The 20,739-nt window shown below is 52.8% G+C and overlaps 1 protein-coding gene across 19 annotated transcripts in view; it reads left to right on the forward strand.

Moving 5' to 3' along the window:
- Nucleotides 1-20,739, forward strand: part of FRYL (FRY like transcription coactivator) — a 2,516,714-nt gene that overhangs the window by 2,450,044 nt on the left and 45,931 nt on the right. For all 19 annotated transcript variants that reach the window (XM_085642132.1, XM_085642134.1, XM_085642126.1 and 16 more), the window contains one exon: nt 10,444-10,640. In XM_085642132.1, the coding sequence (XP_085498258.1) occupies nt 10,444-10,640 (197 nt within the window). The remainder of the gene's footprint in view (nt 1-10,443; nt 10,641-20,739) is intronic.

Below are 20,739 nucleotides of genomic sequence, written 5' to 3' on the forward strand. Positions count from 1 at the left end.
TGCCAATGTCCTGCTCATGGCCTGATCCAAGCCATACACATGGACTCCTGTTCACAGGTCAATTGCCCTCCATCATCGCCCTGTCCCAGGGGACACTAGTTTCCTCACCCAGCATCCCACACCGGAGAGTTTGGTGGTCCACGCTCCTACCTGCAAAATCACCCCTTGCACATTCTCTACCACCCCCTTCAGGCAAGGAATCCAAGATGCTGGATACGTTCGGGAAGAGAATGTTCTTTTCTGCTGCCAATGGTCTCGGACGAGGCCTGAGCCATACTCTCTCAAGCAGATTCTGATGGGAGGGTTGCAGCCAAGTTCACTAAAAAATGTGGGCTAGATACAATATACTCCCTGGGCAGAGCGATTTTAACGTTGGTGGCCCTTAGGCACCATGCCTGGTTAAGAACCACTGTTTTTTCAGGGGATGTCCAAGCCTCACTCATGGACATGCCCTTTGATGGCTCCTGCTTGTTTGGTGAGAAGGCTGACTCGGCACTTTAACGACAGCAAGGTTACAGCCAGGTCCGTGTGCCTTTCTGTGACCCTCAGCCAACCCCTTCCACCTTCTTCCCCTTTCAGGGCCACAGAGGGGAATTTCAACGGCATCTCTATCCTCGCAGCCACCATGTCCAGCAGGTTGCCCAACATTTTCTTGGCCGAGGACGTGGTTCCCACAGACCGCATTCAACAGATAGGCTGAAATAGGGTCAGGCCACCAACCTCCTGGCAGCTGCAGCCACCAAACCCCTTTAGTGTGCCCTCCAGCCATCATGGGTATGCAGTGGGGGGCAGGATACGCCATCACCCGCACTACTGAAGGTCAGTAATATCAGAATATTGGATTTTGCAGCTCAACCAAAATGGGTTAATCCCTCCCCTTTGTGATCACCCTTCCACCCATGCAACTCATTCACAACCGGCTGATGGAGGACCATCTCTCCTTACTCTGTCAGGAAGTGTTGGCTCTTTTGGCCAAGGGAACCATAGAGAGGGTGCCGACATCAAAAGTAGGTCGTGGTTGCTATTCCTGTTACTGTCCGGTGCCAAAGGAGGACAGAGGCCTCTGAACTATATTAGACCTGCACCCTCTCAATCTCTTCCTCAAGAAGGAGAAATTAAAAATGCTTGGCTCGCTCAAGTTCTGTCTGCCCTGGACCCAGGAGACTGCATGGTAACATTGGACTTTAACATCCTCATCCTGCCTGTGGTTCACGGGAGGGAAAGAGCACTTTGCCATGCTCCTCTTTCGCCTCATCAGCACCCCTTGGGTGTTCAAAGTGATGGTGTGATTGCAGCACATTTGCGGAGATTGGGAGTGCCAGTCTTACCCTATCTCGACAATTGGTTGTTGAATACGACGTCCCCCCAGGAAGTAGTGTTCCACCTCCAGACTACAGTGAACCTTCTGTACCTGCTGGGGTTCCCTATCAACGTGCCAATGTCACACCTGACTCTTTCTCAGACACTTCCCTTCATTGGAGCAGTTATGGTCACAGTGCAGTTTCAGGCCTATCCTCCAGAGCAGTGAGTCCAGGATATTCAGGATACCGATGTTTCAGCCCCTACCCTGGATTTCTGAGAGACTGACTCGGAGGTTGTTGGGCCTCATGGCCTCCTGCATCCTACTTGTGCTGCATGCCCGTTGGCATGTGTGTGCTCTGCAGTTGGACTTGAAGTTCCAGTGGGCACAGCATCAGTGGAATCTCTCAGACATGGCCCAGATCTCGGAGGGAACTGCAAAATACTTGCAGTGTTGCTGCAGAACTACAAATGAGCCCGTAGCAGACCACTCTCCCTTTATCCACCAGAGCGGAGTGTAGTCATAGATACGTCACTCCTGGGTTCGGGTTTCCATTTGGTTGAGGTGGAGACCAGAGGACTCTTGTCTCCAGCGGAATCCAAGCTCCACATCAACCTATTGGAGTTCCAAGCAATCCATTTCACATTAAAAGTCTTTCTTCCTTCAATCAAAGAAAGGCTAGTGTAGATGTTAAGACAACAACACCGCCATGTAGTACTGCAACAAACAGGGCAGGATGGGGTCCTGGCCCCTGTGTTTCTGGACATGACTGGAACGTCAGGGCATTTGCCTGGTTGTTCAGCACCTGATGGGCTCTCTGAACACCATAGTGGACAAACTCCGCCATCGATGCATAGCAGATCACAAATGCTGTTTCCACCCAGATGTGGTGCTAGGTCTCTTTCAAGGGTGGGCAGAGACTTGGCTAGATCTATTCGCCACCACCAAGAATGCACCATGTCATCAGTTTGCACGCTGGAGTCTCCAAGGCGGCTCTCATTTGGATACACTTTGTCTCGAGTGTAGCTCTGGCCTCTTTGTATTCCTTTCTTCCAATACCATATCCTGCCCAGAGTTCTTAAGAAGATCAGGAACGACTAGGTCCAAGTCATTCTTGTAATTCCGGATCTGAAAGAGACACGTTCGTGATAGATTCCTTACCTTAGAATATCCCCAGGCGTCAGACTGGATCCAGAAAGTTTTGCTAGCAGTACCCCTGTGCGTCAGTAGGTGGCGTCATGCGGCTCCGCGTCCGTCGCTGGCGTCGTAAGCACCGAGATTACGTCACGGAGACTACTTAGGCGCCACCCATGCGCGCTGACGTCAGTTTTTTCTTTTTCCGCACCAGAAAGCGCAGATCCTGTTAGAGCACGTATCTTAGTCACTTTTAGACTACCCTTTTTGAGACTTTTGTCAATTTTGGTTTCCTTGGTGCACGTAGGGATGCCTGGATTTAAGTCTTGTGGGACCTGCCATCGCAATATGTCGGTGACGGACCCCCACGATGTCTGCCTCTACTGCCTGGAGATCGACCACGACTCCCGGCCTTGTCGGGCCATGGCCCCGAAGGCCTTGAAGGAGCAGCGCCTGAAGCTGCTGGAGGTCCAGCACTCGTCCCAGCACCGTTCCTGGTCCAGGGGCAGTCGTCGCTCCTCGGACTCCAAGACTTCACCCTCTGATTCGGGTAAGAGACGACACAAAAAGAAGTCGAAGAAGCTTGTTCGCTCTCCGACGTCCCCCTGTCGGTCCCCGGATGCAGACGAGGGGGACAGGGGTTCTGCCCCTGCGGCTCCTTCGGAGCCCGAGAGTCCCGCGCCTACCCACCTTACCCGGGTCCGTCGGCAACTCCCGCACAGGTGCAAGAATTTGTTGCTACCATGGATCGCCTCTTTAGGCCTCTGGCTCCCGCCGGTGCGCCTTCGGGTTTCGCGGTCCAGTGTTCGGATCCTGTTGGGCCTCCGGCAGATCCAGCGTCGGTGCCTCAGGATCCTGCGCCGTTGACTCCGGCCCCAAGGTCCAGCGCTGCCGGTTCTGGCCCCAGCGCCACACTCGGCTCCGCCTCCGGCGCCGCAGTGGGTGCCATTTGTTCCACCCTTGCCCAGGTTCCAGGACCATTTTGTTCCTACCCGGGATCCGCATTGAGACACGGTGCCGGCTTGGCCCCAGCCGGCGCCATTTGTTCCTTCTCCGGCTCCTGCTTCTAGTGCCGCGGTCTGTGCCACCTGCGACGGAAGGGGAGGAAGACTTGGAGGGGTCCTCGGACCCTCTTGCCCGTCGGTGTGACTCCGAGCAGGACTGGGCGGATGACTTGGAGGATGCAGGCGACATCTCCTCTGACACGGGGATTGCCATCTCCCCCGCCTACCATGGAGGAGGGCGCCTCCTATACGATGGTGCTCTGTCGGGCAGCTGAGGTCCTCAACCTTGATCTTCCTACGGTGGCCCTCAAAACTAATCTTCTCACTGAAGTGCTCCAGGCGGTGTCCACTTCGTCGGGGCCCCTGCTACCATTTAACGACAACCTCACTGGTGTCTTGCTGGGCACTTGGTCGCGGCCAGCCACAGGGGCCCCTGTGGATAAGAATGTCGCTAGGCGTCACCGCCCAGTGACCCTGCTTTTCTGACCACTCATTCTACGCCTGAGAGCCTGGTTATCCAAGCCTCGACGTCACATAGTGCCTTTCCCACGGCTCCGCCGGATAAGGACTCTTAAGAATCTGGAGCAGTTTGGTAAGCGGTTGTTATCTTCGGCCAGCTTGGGGGTGCGGTCGGTGAACACCGCATGCCTATTGGGTCGCTATTCCCACGCTGTGTGGGATACGGTTGCACAGCTGTTGCCTCAGGCTGTGCTGTCCCAAGCTGTCACCATTCGGTGTGGTTTGGACACCGCGGACTCACTGGGTAGGGTGATTTCTACGACTTTGGCGCTTCGTCGCCATGCCTGGTTGAGATCTACCAGGTTCTCGCCAGATGTCCAAAGCTCACTCATGGACATGCCCTTTGATGATAAGGCCGACAGTGCACTGGAGCATTTTAAGGACTCGCGGGCCTAGTCCTTAGGTCTTTCCGCAAAAAGCCCAGCCACTCCTGGTTTTCGTTCCTTTCGTGGCCACGGCAGAGGCGCCCAGGCCCGTTCCATCAGCAAGCCTGTGCAGAACCAGCCTCAGCGTGGCTGCGGCTTCCACAGGGGCGGGTCTGGGAATCAGATTCGGGGTCAGTCCACCTCTGTCCCCGCTGTTTCTACCTCCAAACCTTCCTAATCCGAGCTTCGTGGAGCACCCCACGCCAGTGGGTGGCAGGATCCGCCATCACCTCCCCCACTGGCAGGCTATTACATCGGACAAGTGGGTGTTGCAGATCCTCCGCAACGGTTACTCCCTTCCCTTTCAGTCCACCCCTCCAGCCATGCCACCTCGGTGCCACCGCATGTCGGGGGACCACTTGGCAACTCTCCAGCAGGAAGTTACGGCCCTCTTGGCCAAGGGGGCCATCAAGTTCGTTCCTGGGCCGGAAGTCGGGAGTCGTTGTTATTCCCACTACTTTCTGGTCCCCAAGAAGGACAAAGGGGGTCTGCGTCCCATCTTGGATCTTCGGAACGTCAACCGCTTCCTCCGGAAGGAGAATTTCAAAATGCTGACTCTAGCTCAGGTCTTGGCTGCCCTCGACCCTGGAGACTGGACGGTAGCGTTGGACTTGCAGGCCGCATATTTTCACAACCCTGTCCTGCTGGCCCACCAGCATTACCTGCGGTTCAGGAGCATTTTCAGTTTGCCGTGCTCCCCTTCGGCCTTACCAGCGCCCCTCGGGTGTTCACGAAGGTGATGGCGGTGGTCGCAGCTCATCTGCGCAGGTCGGGGTGTCAGTCTTCCCTGACGACTGGTTGCTGAAGGCGGGCTCTCCCCAGGCAGTCGTCAACCACCTTCAGACTACGACCGACCTCCTGCATTTGCTGGGGTTCTCCATCAACGTGCCAAAGTCGCACCTGAGTCCCTCTCAGAAGCTCCCCTTCATTGGAGCGTTTCTGGATTCAACGCTGTTTCGGGTTTATCCTCCTGAGCAGCGAGTCTGGGATATTCAGGCTATGATTCCGATCTTTCAGCCTCTAGCCCGGGTTTCAGTCAGGATGACCCTCCGGCTCCTGGGCCTGATGGCCTCCTGCATCCTGCTGGTGCCACATGCCAGATGGCAAATGCGGGCTCTGCAGTGGTACCTGAAGTTCCAATGGGCACAGCATCAGGGCAACCTGTCCGATCATGTCCAGATCTCGGAGGGCACTGCACGACAATTGCAGGGTGACTCACGAATCGCGATTGGGTCAATGGCAGATCCCTCTCCCTTCAGTCCCGACTCCATATCAACCTTTTGGAGTTTCGGGCGATCCATCTTGCACTAAAGGCATTCCTTCTCTCTGTCCGGGGAAGTGTGGTGCAGGTGTTCACGGACAACACCACCGCCATGTGGTATTGCAACAAACAGAGCGGGGTGGGTTCAAGGACCCTATGTCAGGAGGCTCTGCGCCTTTGGACATGGCTGGAACATCAGGGCATCACCTTGGTGGTTCAACACCTGGCAGGATCTCTGAACGCCAGGGCGAACAAACTCAGTCGATGGATCACGAATGGCGTCTGCACTCGGACGTGATGCAAGGTCTCTTTCTGCAGTGAGGAGAGCCCTGGTTAGATCTATTCGCCGCCGAAGAGAACGCGCAATGTCATCAGTTCTGTGCGTTGGAATTTCCAAGGCGGCAACGCTTTTCGTCGCGAGTGGAGTTGCGGTCTATTGTACGCATTTTCCGCCTATACCACTTCTACCCAGAGTGCTGAAGAAGATTTGGCGTGACCGGGCCCAAGTCATCCTTGTGGCTCCGGATTGGGCACGAAGATACTGGTATCCCGAGTTACTCAGCATGGCGATTGATCCCCCGATCCGGCTGCCTCTTCAGGAGGATCTTCTGTCGCAGCAGCAGGGGACAGTCCTCCACCAGAACCTGTCCAGCCTCCACCTCCATGTGTGGAGATTGAGCGGCGGCAGTTGATGCCATTTGACTTGCCTCCTGAAGTCTGTGATGTCATTCTGGCAGCCAGGCGTTCCTCCACTAAAACTGTATACGCCTGCAGGTGGAACAAATTTCTGGCATGGTGCACAGCAAAGGCTGTGGTTCCCCTTTCCGCCCCTCTTTCTGAGGTTCTCCTCTTTCTTCTTTCTTTGGCCCAGCAGGGCTCTGCTCTGGGCACCTTGAAATGAAATGTTATCTTGCTGCAATCTCTGCCTTCTTACGGCTTCCTGATCAGCCTTCTCTTTTCAAGTCCCCTGTTGTTTCCCGTTTTCTCAAAGGCATTACTCACATGTTCCCTCCTGTCCCCTTCGTAATGCCTCAGCGGGACTTGAATCTTGTTCTGATCTTTCTGATGTGCGCTCCTTTTGAGCCTCTTCACAATTGTCCCATTCGTCTTCTGACCCTGAAAACTGCTTTCCTGGTAGCTATCACCCCGGCTAGACGGGTGAGTGAGCTTCAGGCTTTGTCATCTAAGCCTCCTTTTCTTTCGGTTCATCCGTACAAGGTTGTCCTCCGGACTCGTCCTTCATTTCTACCAAAAGTGGTGACCCCCTTTCACATCGGGCAATTGTCACGTTGCCCACCTTCTTTCTGCCTCCGCATCCTTCAAAAGAGGAAGAGAGGCTCCACCCTCTGGACCCAAAACGGGCGCTGTCCTTTTATTTGGACCGCACCAAACAGTTCAGGGTGGACGACCAACTTTTTGTTGGATACGTATGAGCTAAGAAGGGGAAAGCAGTACACAAACGGACCATCTCACGGTGGGTCGTGTTGTGTATTAAAATGTGTTACTCCTTGGCAAAAAAGGACCCTCCTGTTGGGCTGAGGGCCCATTCCATCCGGGCCACAGTGGCTACTACTGCCCTGGGCCAGGGAGTCCCCTTGCAGGACATCTGTCAGGCGGCGACGTGGGCTTCACTGCACACTTTTGCCAAGCACTTTTGCCTGGACAGCCAAGTCCGGAGAGATGGCTACTTTGGCCGTGCTGTTCTCCAGGACTTTCTGGTGTGATCTTGGTTCGCAGACCCACTACCGGGGTTGGTATTGCTGGGGTATCTATTCTAAGGTGAGGAATCCAACTAACGTGTTTCTTTCAAATGAACAAGTTACTTACCTTCGGAAACGATGTATCTGTAAGAAACATTAGTTAGTTAGATTCCTCACCGACCCACCCATCCTCCCCGTTCTGCGAACTGACATCTAGGGTTAAGGCTATCCTTTTCAGGGCCCTAGATTTTTTGGCACCAGTGTCGGTCTCTTGCATGGCTCTGCGTTCCTGGCGCGGAAAGCTATGTACAAGAAATGATGTCAGCGTGTGAGGGCGGCGTCTAAGTACTCCGACGTCATTCCGGCGCACGACGCCAACGACGGACGCGGAGCCGTAGGCGACGCCTAGCGATGCGCAAGGGGTATTGCTACAAAAATCTTTCCGGATCCAGCCTGATGCCTGGGGATATTCTAAGGTGAGGAATCTAACTAACTAATGTTTCTTACAGATACATCGTTACCGAAGGTAAGTAACTTGTTCATCAGGTCCGGAGACAGCTTCTTTGGCCGTTTTGATCTCCGTGACTTTCTGGTATAATCTATTCGCAGACCCACCACCGGGGTTGGTATTGCTGGGGTATCTACTCTATGGTAAGGAATCTATCACTAACGTGTCTCTTTCAGATGCACAAGTTACTACTTGTGTAACGATATATCTGTAAGAGACATTAGTTAGTGATAGATTCCTTACCGCCCCACCCATCATCCCCGTTCTGCGAACTGATTTCTAGGGTTAAGGTCATCCCTTTCAGGGCCATAGTTTCTTGGCACCAGTGGTCAGTTACTTGCACGGCTCTATGTTCCTGGCGCGGAAAGTCGTGTACAGAACTGATGTCAGTTTGCATGGTTGGCGCCTAAGTAGTCTCCGTGACGTCATCTCGGCGCTTACGATGCCAGCGACGAACGCGGTGCCGCACGGCGCCACCTACTGACGCGCAGCGGTACTGCTAGCAAAACTTTCCGGGTCCAGTCTGATGCCTGGGGATATTCTAAGGTAAGGAATGTATAACTAATGTCTCTTACAGTTATATCATTACACAAGTAGTAACTTGTGCATTGGGCATGGAGAGTCTGGTATCCCGAGGTGTTGAACATGAGCATTCTGCCTCTTCAAGAGGATCTTCCGTCGCTGCAACAGAACAGGGTTCTGCACCCGACCCTGAACATCCTTCGCCTTCGTGTGTGGAGATTGGGCAGCTACAGTTAACACCTTAACCTTCATTCCAAAGTCTGCAATGTTATTTTGACAGCCAGGTGTCCCTCCACCAGGACGATATATGCCTGCTGTTAGAACAAGTTTGTAACATGGTGTACCGATAAACATGTTGATCCTCTCTCTGCACCCCTTTCTCAAGTTCTTCTGTTCATTCTTTCCTTGCCTCTGCAGGGCTTTGCTTTTGGTTCCTTGAAAGGTTATCTTTATGCTGTGATATTTCATCAGTTACCAGATCAGCTATCCCTTTTCAAATCCCCTATTGTACATAAGTTCCTGAAAAGTCTCCAGCATATTTTCCCACCATCGCCTTTTTTATGCCTCAGTAGGACCTCAACCTGGTTCTTATATTCCTGATTTGCGCTCACTTTGAGCAGCTCCATAAATGCCTACTCATATTCCTAATCATCAAAACGGCCTTTCAAGTGGCGATAACATCTGCCTGGAGGGTGAGTGGGTTGCGGGCAGTATCTAGAAATCCTCCGTACCTTATTTTCTACCCAGACAAACTGGTCCTTCAAACTTGAGCATCCTTCCTACTGGAGGTAGTAACTCCTTTCTATGTAGGCTAGTCCATCACTCTGCCCACCTTTTACGCTCCACCTCACCCCTCTAAAGAAGAGAAGATACCCTTCTTAAGAAAAGGTGAGACTCGAAAATGAGCATTATCTTTCTACTTTGATCTCACTTGTGTGTTCCGGGTGGATGATTAACTGCTACGATTTAGCCATAAAGCAACCCCTGAGGATTTGTGCACTACTACAGCCACGGCTGTGACCACTGTTAGCCCGTGCAGTTCCTATCCTGGATATCTGTCAGGCAGAAGTGTGGGCTTCCTTGCGCACTACTGCCTGGACAGTCAGGTCCGGTATGATTTTTACTTTGCACATGCGGTCTTACAAGACTTTTTAGTCTATCTCGTATCGCAACCCCACCTCCGGGGAGGTATTGCTTGGATATCTATTCTAAGGTAAGCAATCTGCAGCCAGAAGTCTCTCTCAGATGAACAAGTTACTTACCTTTGGTAATGCCTTATCTGGTAGAGACTCTATCTAGCAACATATTTCTTACAGACCCTTGCAACTTCTCCAAACAGATTAAAGTGTTTACCCTTTTAAGGGCCCTAGCTTCGCACACCAGTGGTCAATGTTCCTCGTGGCTCCACACCTCTGGCTTAGAAAGTCGCAAAATGAAACGCACGTCAGTGTACTGGGGTGGTGCCTATGTAGGCACCTCACACTTCACTTCTTGCGCTGATAATGCCACTTTGAACCGAATGACAACACTTACCGGCACACAGGGATACTGCTCATCAAGGTTTCGGTATCCAGTCTGACACCTGGGAATTACTCTAGAGTGAGGACTCTGCATCTAGATAGTCTCTACCAGATATGGCGTTACCGAAGGTAAGTTACTTGTTCATTTAAAGCAAGATTCCATACTGTATGATTCCTGTTAAGTGCAAATTGGCAAAAATTGAAGGGTATGTCTTAATTAGTCAATTAAAGAAGCCACGTTTATTTTGCAATCCTCAGTGCTCATTACTCAATGCTCCTGTAAGTCGCCATCACCCACTGCTCTGCTGCCGAATTGTTTCTATGTTATGAAAGTTTCCTTTAATACATATGTGTGGTGATCTGTGTGTATGAGTTACCTGAATTCTGTGGGACTTTGTGAAAATGTATGTCTATAAGTGTGTTGATCTGGTTCATGTGAGTGCCTCATACAAAAGCTAAATCTATTTAATCTATTAGTATGTATTTTCCTCTGAATATTTTACATGCTTGGGCTGTATTCGTAGTATCAATTAAAACATTTTTTTTTTAGGTTATAAATATGTCTGAAGAGCTTGCAGCCCTGGAGTCTTACTTAAAAGAAGCTGAATCCCTCTCCGACAGTGGCGTAGAAGAAGCTGAAATAGCTGCGGCATCTCAGTGTGATACAGAAACAGCTATTCATTGTCTCCTAGAAACTTTAAGAAGCAAGGAATATTTGTCTGCAATTGCACAGGTCAAGGCTTTCAGGTAATGTGGTATGCTAAAAACAGAATATTTGTTTGTAGATGCTAACCATTTGTCAGTGTGACAGTTCACCTTGAGATGGTCAGCAACTCCAGGACCATCCTGGATTGCACAGTTCAAGTTCAGAGTGACTCGTTTAGTGCTGTGTTGACTAGGAGGGTGTGGGAGGTTCTTCAAGGGAAAAGAAAAACTGAGTTCACACTAGTTTGTTATACAGATAATAATAGGCATTGGCAAAGCCAATATGTTTGGCTTGAAATGGACAGTACAAGCCAAATCTGTCCGCATTGGCAATGCTAGCACATTTTGCAAAATCAGCTAGCTGCAGATTCCTTACCTTAGAATTTCACAGGCGTCGGGCTGGAACCGGAAGACTTTTGCTCGAGCAATACCCTTGCGCGCCATTAGGTAGCATCGGTCGGCTCTATGTGCCATTGTGGGAGTTGTCCGCGCCGGATGTGATGGCTGCAACACCTATATAGGCGCCACCTCAGCCTTGCCAGCCACAAGACCACGCAAGTAGAGCATCCTGTGCGCGGCCTTGGGCATTGCTCCTTTCGACCCCGTGGGTCAGGCGGCCAGAGTCCACTCAGTCCACTCCTCCCCCTGCAGCCTCTAAACCTTCCAAGTCTTTGTCCTTCAATATCATGGGCGGCCGGTTAGTAGCAGGATCAGCTATCACCTCCACCACTCTCAAAACATCACATCGGACAAGTGGGTTCTTCAGATAGTCTGTAGGAGCTACTCCCTCCCCTTCGAGGCTGCCCCTCTCTCCATGCCTCCGACTTACGACCAGCTGATGGAGGACCACCTGAACTTGCTTTATGAAAAAGTCAGGACTCTTGGCCATAGAGAGAGTATCTGAAAGAAACACGTTAGTTAGATTCCTCACCTTAGAATATCCCCAGGCGTCAGGCTGGATCCGGAAAGTTTTTCGTCAGCAATACCCCTGCACGACGCTAGGCGTCGTCTGCGGCTCCGCGTCCGTCGTCGGCGTCGTGCGCCGGGATGACGTTGTCGGAGTACTTAGACGCCACCCTCGCGCGCTGACGTCAGTTCTTCTTTTTTCCGCGCCAGACAGCGCCGATCCGAGAAGAGCTTACCCCTTAGTCATTTTTTGACTACATTTTTTTGGCTCTTTTGGTCTCTGTCGACTCGACTCCGGTAGGAAGCCCGGGTTCAAACCCTGCAACTCCTGTCACCGACCGATGTCGGTTACGGACCACCATCGCCGGTGCCTGTTCTGCTTGGGGGCTGACCACGATTCCGAGTCATGCCTCGACTGCCGGGCCCTCACTTCGAAGGCTAGGCGGGAGCGGTCCCGCAAGCTCCTGGAGTACCGGCAGTCTGCTCCGTGCCGTTCACGGTCCCGGTTGAGGAGGAGGTCGAGGGACCGGTCGCGGAGCCGCAGTCACCACCACTCATCCGGTTCCAAGTCTTCGGGTAAGTCAAAGCATGGTAAGAAGTCCAAGAGGCGACATCGCTCTTCGGGCTCCCCTCGCCGGTCGCGCGACTCGGCTGAGGGCTCGGGTGGTACCACCCACGCAGCTCCATCGGAGCCGCAGGAGTCGCGTTCATCCCCATACCCGCCGGTCCCTGGGACCAACGCGACTCCGGCGGAGATCAGTGCCTTCCTCTCGGCCATGAGAGGCCTGGCTCCGCCGTCGACGCCTGCCGGCGCGTCTTCGGGCCCCGCGGTCTCGACTAGGGGGGCCTAGCGGGGCTCCGGCCCCGTCGTCGACTCCTGTCCCGACGCCGCAGGTCCCCGCGGGATCCAGGCCTGGATCCCAGGCGACGCCGGCCGACCCCTCCGTCGGCGTCGCCTCCGGTACCACCTCCGGCGCCGCCTTCGTACGACGCCGTTTCCCGGTTCAGTCCGGGCCCAGCGTCGGAGCGGCGCCGCCTGGCGCCGTGTCCGACGCCGATGGGTGGCAATCTCATCTTTCGCCCGGCTCCGATCATTCCACCGGTCTACCAGGAATCGGATGACGGTGACGACTGGTCTAAGGACCCTCTGGCCTTGCAGGCCAACTTATCACAGGACTGGGCAGATGAGCTGGGGGATGCCAGTGGTCTGGACACCTCCCCTGTCACTGGCTCCATCTCTCCTCCGACTGTGGCTTCGGAGGAGGGTACTGCATTTTCCGTGGTGCAGCGCAAGGCGGCCGAAGCCCTTGGGCCGGAGTTGCCTGCTGTGGCCGTGAGGACTACCCTCCTCACTGAAGTGCTTCAACCGTCAGCAAGCTCCTCGGAGCCTCTGCTGCAGTTTAATGAGGCACTCGTAGACGTTCTGAAGGGCACTTGGTCCAAGCCCTCCACGGTACCTCCTGTGGATCGGAACGTGGCCCGGCGCCACCGCCCTGCACCGGGTGACCCCAGCTTTCTGTCCCAACACCCCACGCCCGAGAGCCTGGTTATCCAGGCCTCTACTTGCCAGTCCTCCTTCCCGTCCGCTCCCCCGGATCGGGAATCCAAGAGGCTTGAACAGTTCGGTAAGAAGCTGTTCTCTTCCCTTAGTTTGGGACTGCGGTCTTTGAATACTGCTTGCCTCTTGGATCGTTACTCTCACTTCCTGTGGGATACGGTGGAGGACGTGCTGCCCCAGTGTCCGGAGGAGGCCCGGACACGGCTCGCCCAGGCTCTTGCCGACGGGCGGGATGCAGCGCGACATGATATCCGATGTGGACTAGACACTACGGACTCGCTGGGTAGGGCGATGTCAACCACAGTGGCTCTTCACCGCCACGCCTGGCTGCGGTCCACGTCTTTCTCAGCGGATGTCCAGAGCACCCTCATGGATATGCCCATTGATGGCAGTCGCCTTTTTGGCGAAAAGGCGGATAGTGCGCTGGTGCGCTTCAAGGACTTCCGGGCTACGGCCAAGTCCTTGGGCCTCTCGGACCTGCGCCCACAAACTTCAGCTTTTTGTCCCTTTCGTGGCCAAGGAAGGGGCACCCCCTCACGTCCGCCTAGCCACCGGCCGCAGACCCAACCTGCACGCGGTCGCGGACGTGGATTCTGCCGAGGCGGTACTGGGGGTCACGTGCCGGTCAGTCCACATCTACCCCGGCAGCATCCGCCTCAAAGCCCTCCTAGTCCGTGCTTTCAGGCCCATTCCACGCCGCCAGTGGGAGGCAGAGTTCGCCATCACCTGCTCCACTGGCGTTCCATCACGTTGGACCGGTGGGTGCTGCAAATCGTCCGAAGGGGCTACTCCCTCCCCTTCGAGACGACCACTCCAGCCATGCCACCATATGTCGGGGGATCACTTGAATCTTCTGCGGGAGGAAGTTACGGCCCTCTTGGCCAAGGGGGTCATCGAGCACGTACCTGGTCCAGAAGTAGGTCGTAGTTGCTATTCCCACTACTTTCTGGTTCCCAAGAAGGGCAAAGGGGGCCTGCGCCCTATCTTGGACCTCAGGAGCGTCAATGTATTCCTCCGGAAGGAACGGTTCAAGATGCTCACTTAAGCTCAGGTTCTGGCTGCCCTGGAGACTGGATGGTAGCGTTGGACTTGCAGGACGCTTATTTTCTCATTCCCGTCCTGCCGGCCCACCGGCGTTACCTGCGGTTCACGGTGGGCCAGGAGCACTTTCAGTTTACCGTGCTCCCCTTCGGCCTCACCAGTGCCCCTCGGGTGTTCACGAAAGTGATGGCGGTGGTCGCAGCTCATCTGCGCAGATTAGGGGTTCCAGTCTTCCCCTATCTCGACGACTGGTTGTTGAAGGCGGGCACGCCCCAGGCAGTCGTCTTCCACCTCCAGACTACGGCCGACCTCCTGCATTCGCTGGGGTTCACCATCAATGTGCCGAAGTCGCATCCGAGTCCCTCTCAGCAGCTCCTCTTCATCGGAGCGGTTCTGGACTCGTAGCAGTTCCGGGCTTATCCTCCGGAACAGCGGATACGGGATATTCAGGCCCTGATTCCCATCTTCCGGCCTCTATCCTGGGTATTGGGCCCATCTGGATTTCTGTTCTACATAGAAAACACAGATACGCTGTACTTTATCGCTCATTTGTTAAAATTGTGCACAAGGCGATTTGTCTATGTGTGTCTTGTCTTGTGTATCAGCATGTTATTGTTCCTTTTGCCTTGCAGATATGCTACGCATTCAGAAGTACTGAAGGCGTGTCTTTCAGAACCGTGAGTAAACCAGTTCTCCAATTGGCCATACGTTAGGGTGCACCTTAGTGTGTGCATACCGCCATTATCCCTGGTCCTGAGGAAAGCCTCGCAATTGGCACACAGAGGCTGAAACATGTCGACCTAATGTCACAACGTCCACCATACACGTTTTTAACCTAGTCTTACTATCCTATCATTAAAAAAAAAAAATTAAGGAGTAGTAAAGACTATTTTAACATCACTTTCTGAACTATCACTTGCACTCAACACTCAAAAAATCCTGGTCCGCTGTAATCAGGCCTTGAAGCACACCGGGGAGGCATTCGGCCTCTCTGGTGGGGGTCCAATGATGAAGCATGTCACCAACCAGATTCGTGAGTGAGGACCCTTTTAAAAAACATGAGTGATTTTTGTTCATAGCCCTTGACATTCTGGCTTCACTCTTTTGTTGTTTATACGTATACCTCTGGGGATTAAGAGTGGAGATAAAGAGATTCCCTCTCTTTGTTTTGATATATACTCGTTAGTTCAAAACCTGGAAAGTTCAGTGAATGCTAGGACGGATAAAATCAGCCTATGATGATGACGTCTCCATCCGGAGGTGGCACAAGGTCTCTTCCAAAAGTGCGTAAAGCCTTTGTTAGATCTGTTCACCTCTGCTGATGGCGCAAAATGTCAGCACTTTTGCACACTGGAGTTTTCATGGCAGCACTCGCTCTGCGACGCTTTTTGTCTCAAGTGGAGCTCAGGTCTCCTGTACACCTTCCCACCAATACCACTCCTGTCCAGAGTGCTCAAGAGGATCAAGAGCGACTGGGCCTAAGTCATTCTTGTGGCTCCTGACAGGCTGCCCTTTTGGGAGGATCTTCTGTCGCAGCAGCAGGAGAGGGTCCTCCACCCAAGCCTGTCAATTCTACGCCTTCTTGCTTGGGGATTGAGCAGCGGCACTTGACAGCATTCAACCTTCCTCCCGAAGTCTGTGATGTGATTTTGGCATCCAGACGTCCCTCTAACAAGACTGTACGCCTGTCTGTGACAGACATTTGTATTGTACAGAAAGGTCTACTGACCCTCTTTCTGCTTCCCTCTATCAAGTCCTTCTCTTTATTTTGACCCTTGCCTAGCAGGGCACTGCTCAGGGCCCTCTTAAAGGTACCTTTCGGCCTTGTCTGCCTTCTTGAGGATACCAGACCAACCCTCTTTATTTAAATCCTCTATTGTAAACAGATTTCTTAGGGGGCTTGTATATATGTTCCCACCTCTAACATTCATCATGCCTCAGTGGAACATTAATTTAGTTCACCTTCCTGATGTGTAATCTGTGAGAAGTTGGCCTGATATGTAGTGCTCACTATTCCAGTGATCACTGTGTATCATTCCAAACGACCCTTATTGATGATTGGTTGTAAGTCAACCTTATAGACCAGCTATCCTAGTAGCGTGGACAAGAGCAGTCTTCAGGCTAAACTCTAGAGGGCGCGTTAAGCCAGCTGTTTACCATCACATATACCCCTTGAACACCAAGTGAAAGGACACTACACAAGTTGTTATGAAAATAAAGGATATTTATTTATAACAAGACTACCCTGGCTCTTTATGAGTCAGGGAGCTAAGCACACTACAAAACTCTTATGAAAATACTTCTGGTTGCACAATTTACACAAATGCCCGAAGGGCACGAAACCATTTACACTGCAAGTGGAATGGGAAAGGTTAGATAGTTTAAAGTTACTGATTCCGGAGGAATCCGATCAGTGGGACTAAACGAAAAAGGAACTGGACACTTGTAGAGTGAACCTACGATGGAGCACCGAGATGCTAGAGTTACCTAGCCCAGAGGCTGCGGCTGCGTGGGGTTCAGCAAGATGTCGGGAGTCCTCGTGGTAGTCTCAGGAGCCTGAAAGAAGTTGTTGCTGGCAGGCGACCAGTGTTGATTTTCAGAGAGATCCAAGCCTGGATCGGTGATGAAGAAAACCTGAAAGCAGAGGGGACTCAGTTCTCAACCGCTAGCCAGCGATCGTGTGGGTACCAGGAAGGTACCGGCTGAAGTCACCTCGACCAGGTGAGTGGATGACGTCGGACTCGGCTGTTCCTCGGACCAGGAGGCGCGGCGGCGACCAGGATGGAGGGCGAGCTGTCCCACGAAGGTGTCTGCTGTCGATGATGCTGGGCCCAGGAATGGGGCAGCAGGTCTTGGCAGTGGCAAACCCACGCGGTGGAGTCAAGATGGCGTCGGGAGTGGACCAGGAGGGTCCGAGGTACTCCTCTGTTGAAGGGGAGCAAGAGCCAGTCTGGAGCAACCAGACCAGTGATGAAAGTCTGTCGTGGTGCGTCGTGAAGAGGGCCACAAGCCGGTCGGCGAGTGGCCGGACAACGCGGTGAGCAACAAGGAGCAGAAGGGCCCCCACGCAGATCTCGTGGATGCTGGGGAGGCAGACTTCGGTGCTGGAGCCGCTCAGGGTTAGGGCTTCTCAAACCCTAGGTGCACTCACTCGAGGGTCCCTCGGTGGGCGTGCTAGATAAGCGTCGTGCAGGTTCTGAAGATGGCCGGTCCCGCGGGTCTCGTCACACCTACGAATCTCAGCTGGGCTGATGATGTAGGTAGAGGTCAGAGATGGCAGGGAACCCGGGTCTCGTCGAGCTGGGCAGTCTTGATCCGTGGGAGAGACGTACAGCAAACCGCAAGCGCTTAGGTGGTGCCTGCTGGTGCAGGGTGGCTACTCCTTAGCCACAAGGGAGAGTCTTCAGAAATAGTCAAGAGTTCCTTTCGTGGAAAGTAGTTCAAGATTCAGAATTATCCAATTTGGGAAGGGGACCCGCTCCCACCTTTATTCTAGGAAAAAGGGGCTGGCCCGTGACTAGGTCCTACCTATGGGTGGGACCAGGAGGGGGGTGGTTACACCCCTATCCTTTGTCCGGCTTCGCCCCAGCTCAGGGGCTGGTGTTCCCCCGAAACTGGTTTGAGCCGGGCTATGCACAGTGAGCACCGGGGTGCCACTTGCAATCACCTTCCTTACAGCCCTGCCTACCTGGGATACACAAACCCTGTCTGGGATGGTGCTAACACCGCCCTCGACAGGAAACCCTTTGTCCAAGCTCCCCTCGCTGGAAGGTCTCCCAGCAGCAGGAGGTCAGACTTGTGTCTGGTGGCAGCATCCATTTTGTGATGCTGAGGCTTGAGTCAACTTTAACCTGGGTTCAAGGTTACTTCCATGTCGTGTCCCTCTAGAAGGGTGGAATGCTAACCCCGTCGCCAGAACTGGCGAGGGGTTCGTATTCCAATTCGTATGACACCTTACTCGACATGTTTGGGTGATGCGATGCCAAAGTTAGCAAATAACCGCGAGGATTATAATGCACTTTAAGGTAGTTGGCCCGCGTCACCATGGAACGGCTATTAGGATTTGGTTCCGCAAGCCGTCGACGGGCTCAGCTCGCGCCAGAGTACCATCTCACATGATTCCCAGCACTCTGCCTTCAGGATTGATAAAGCCTGCCACAGGAGTGACTGACAGGAATCCATGCGTCCATTTTAGGGTTAGGTATAGGAATACTACACCTACAGCAACGGGTGATTACACCACCTTGCCCCAGCTGTCGTGCAGCCAGTTGTGTCAGATTTGGGCGGCCATCCAGGGGTGGCATAATACATGCTGCAGCCCCTGGTAGGCCCTGGGTACACCGATGCCCTGGATACCTGTGGTATGCTGATACAGGGACTGATAAGGCGGCCCAGTTCCAATTAGTGGATGCACCTAATGTACATGTGTGTTAATTTCGAGAGAGAACAGCTAGGCTGTGGGTCTGATTGGCAGGCCCGCAGCCGGGGAAAGTCGTAAACCAATGAAGCAAAAGCAAAAAATCTGGGTGATCATAGGATTGCAGACCCTACTCTCCTACATAATCCATTTGAATGTCTGCAAAACTGCCCCCTCCACTGCTTTCCATCAAACCGGCCTTTTTAGTGGCAATAACTTCTTCCAGGAGGGTGAGCGAATTGCAGGCTCTGTCATCCAAGCCTCCTTACCTGACCATCTTCCCTGATAAATTGGTGCTTCGCACTAGAGCCTCTTTCTTACTGAAAGTGGTAACACTATTTCACGTGGGGCTATCAGTCACCTTGCCCACATTTTATGCTTCTCCTCACCCCTCTACAGAGGAGGAGCAACTCCACCGTCTGGACCCAAAAAAAGCATTGTTGTTCTATTTTGACCGCACAAAAGAGTTCAGATCTCTTCTTGGCGTTTGTTGGATCAAAGAAAGGTTATGCAATGCAGAAGAGGACTCTCGCGATGGCACATACTCTGCATCAAAATTTGATATGATCTCGCCAAGAAAGAGCCTCCCGAAGGCTTAAGAGCTCATTCCACCAGAGCTAAGGCTGCAACCACAGCGTTGCAATGTGGTGTTCCAGTCCTTGATATTTGTCAGGCAGCAATGTGGGCACCAATGCACACATTCACTAAGCACTACTGCCTGGACAGTCACATCTAGAGGGACGGCCTTTTTGACCACCCTTCCTGCAGAACTTCTTGGTCTAGACTTGTCTGCATTCCATCCACTGTGGATGGTATTGTCTGGGTACCTATCCTAAGGTAAGGATGTCTCTATCAGAAGAACTAGTTACATACCTTTGGTAAGGCCTTATCTGGTAGAGACATAATGTAGCTGCAGATTCCTTTCTGACCCACCCATCCTCCCCGCACTGCGGATAGGCTTTTAGGGTCAGGGCTGATCCCTTTCAGGGTCCTAGTTCTAAACACACCACTGTCAGTGTACTTCATGGGTCCACGCTCCAGGCGTGGAAAGTTATGAAAGAAACTGACGTCCGCACGCCAAGGTGGTTCCTGTGTAGGTGATGCAAACATCACTTCCGACCTGGCCGATTAAGTCGCGTGGAGCCGACCAGCGCACAAGGGTACTGCTTGAGCAAAAGTCTTCCGGATCTAGCCTGACGCCCAGGACATTCTAAGGTAAGGAAGCTGCGGCTTGATTATGTCCCTGCCAGATAAGGCGTTATCGAAGTAAGTAACTTGTCCATTACTATCAACCAAGTAAGGCCACCGCTTTGTATTTGAAGAGTTACTAAATCAATTTCAGCACTAAATGGGTTTTTGTAGTAGTGTAAGGGCATTGCTCTGTCCAGGGTGAACTTGGAGCACAGTGGCCCCTTTCTGATGAATTCCTCAACATTTGACACTTGCTCAGGCATCAGACTGAATCTGTGAACTAAGCAGTACGCGTGCATACTTTTTGAGCTATGATCCCAGTGTTAGAAGGTGGCAGAGAGTCTTTATGGCCTCTTAGCCTCATGCATCCTCCTTTTCAACTATGCCTTGTGACACACATAGGCCCTGCAGTTGAACCTGAAGTTCCAGTGGGCCCAGCATCAAGGCAGCCTTTCTAATACCATCCACGTCTTGGAGGAGACCGCTCAAGATCTTGCAGTGGTGGCTGACAAACTGCAATTTCTCCCGCGGCATTCTCCCTTCCCCAAACGGAGTTGACAGTGGTGACTGGCGCATCACTGCAGGGTGGGTGGGAGGTCACCTGTGGAAGGTGAAGATCAGAAAACTCTAGTCTCCATTTGATGGCTGGTTCCACATCAATCTATTGGAGCCATTTGTCTGGCCCTGAAAGCCTTCCTGATGTCCACCAAGTGGAGACTGGTGCAGGTTCTCACAGACAACACCACTCCAAAGTGATACTACAAGAAGCAGGACAGCAGGTGGTCCTGGATCCTGTGATAGGATGCTTTGTCCTAAAGGTGATTGGAGACCCAGGACATCTTTCTGGTTATCAGTCACCTGGCAGGTTCCTTAATGCCAGAGGAAGCAAACTGAGCAGACATTGTCTGGTAGATCACGAGTGGCATAATGGGGTGGTGCAGGATGTCTTACAACAGTGGGGGAATCCTGGCTAGATGCTTTCACAACTTTCAAGAATATTCAGTGGCAATAATTCTGCATGTTGAAGT

The sequence above is a fragment of the Triturus cristatus genome, chromosome 2_2, assembly GCF_964204655.1.
Source record: "Triturus cristatus chromosome 2_2, aTriCri1.1, whole genome shotgun sequence".
Taxonomy (NCBI): Eukaryota; Metazoa; Chordata; class Amphibia; order Caudata; family Salamandridae; genus Triturus; species Triturus cristatus.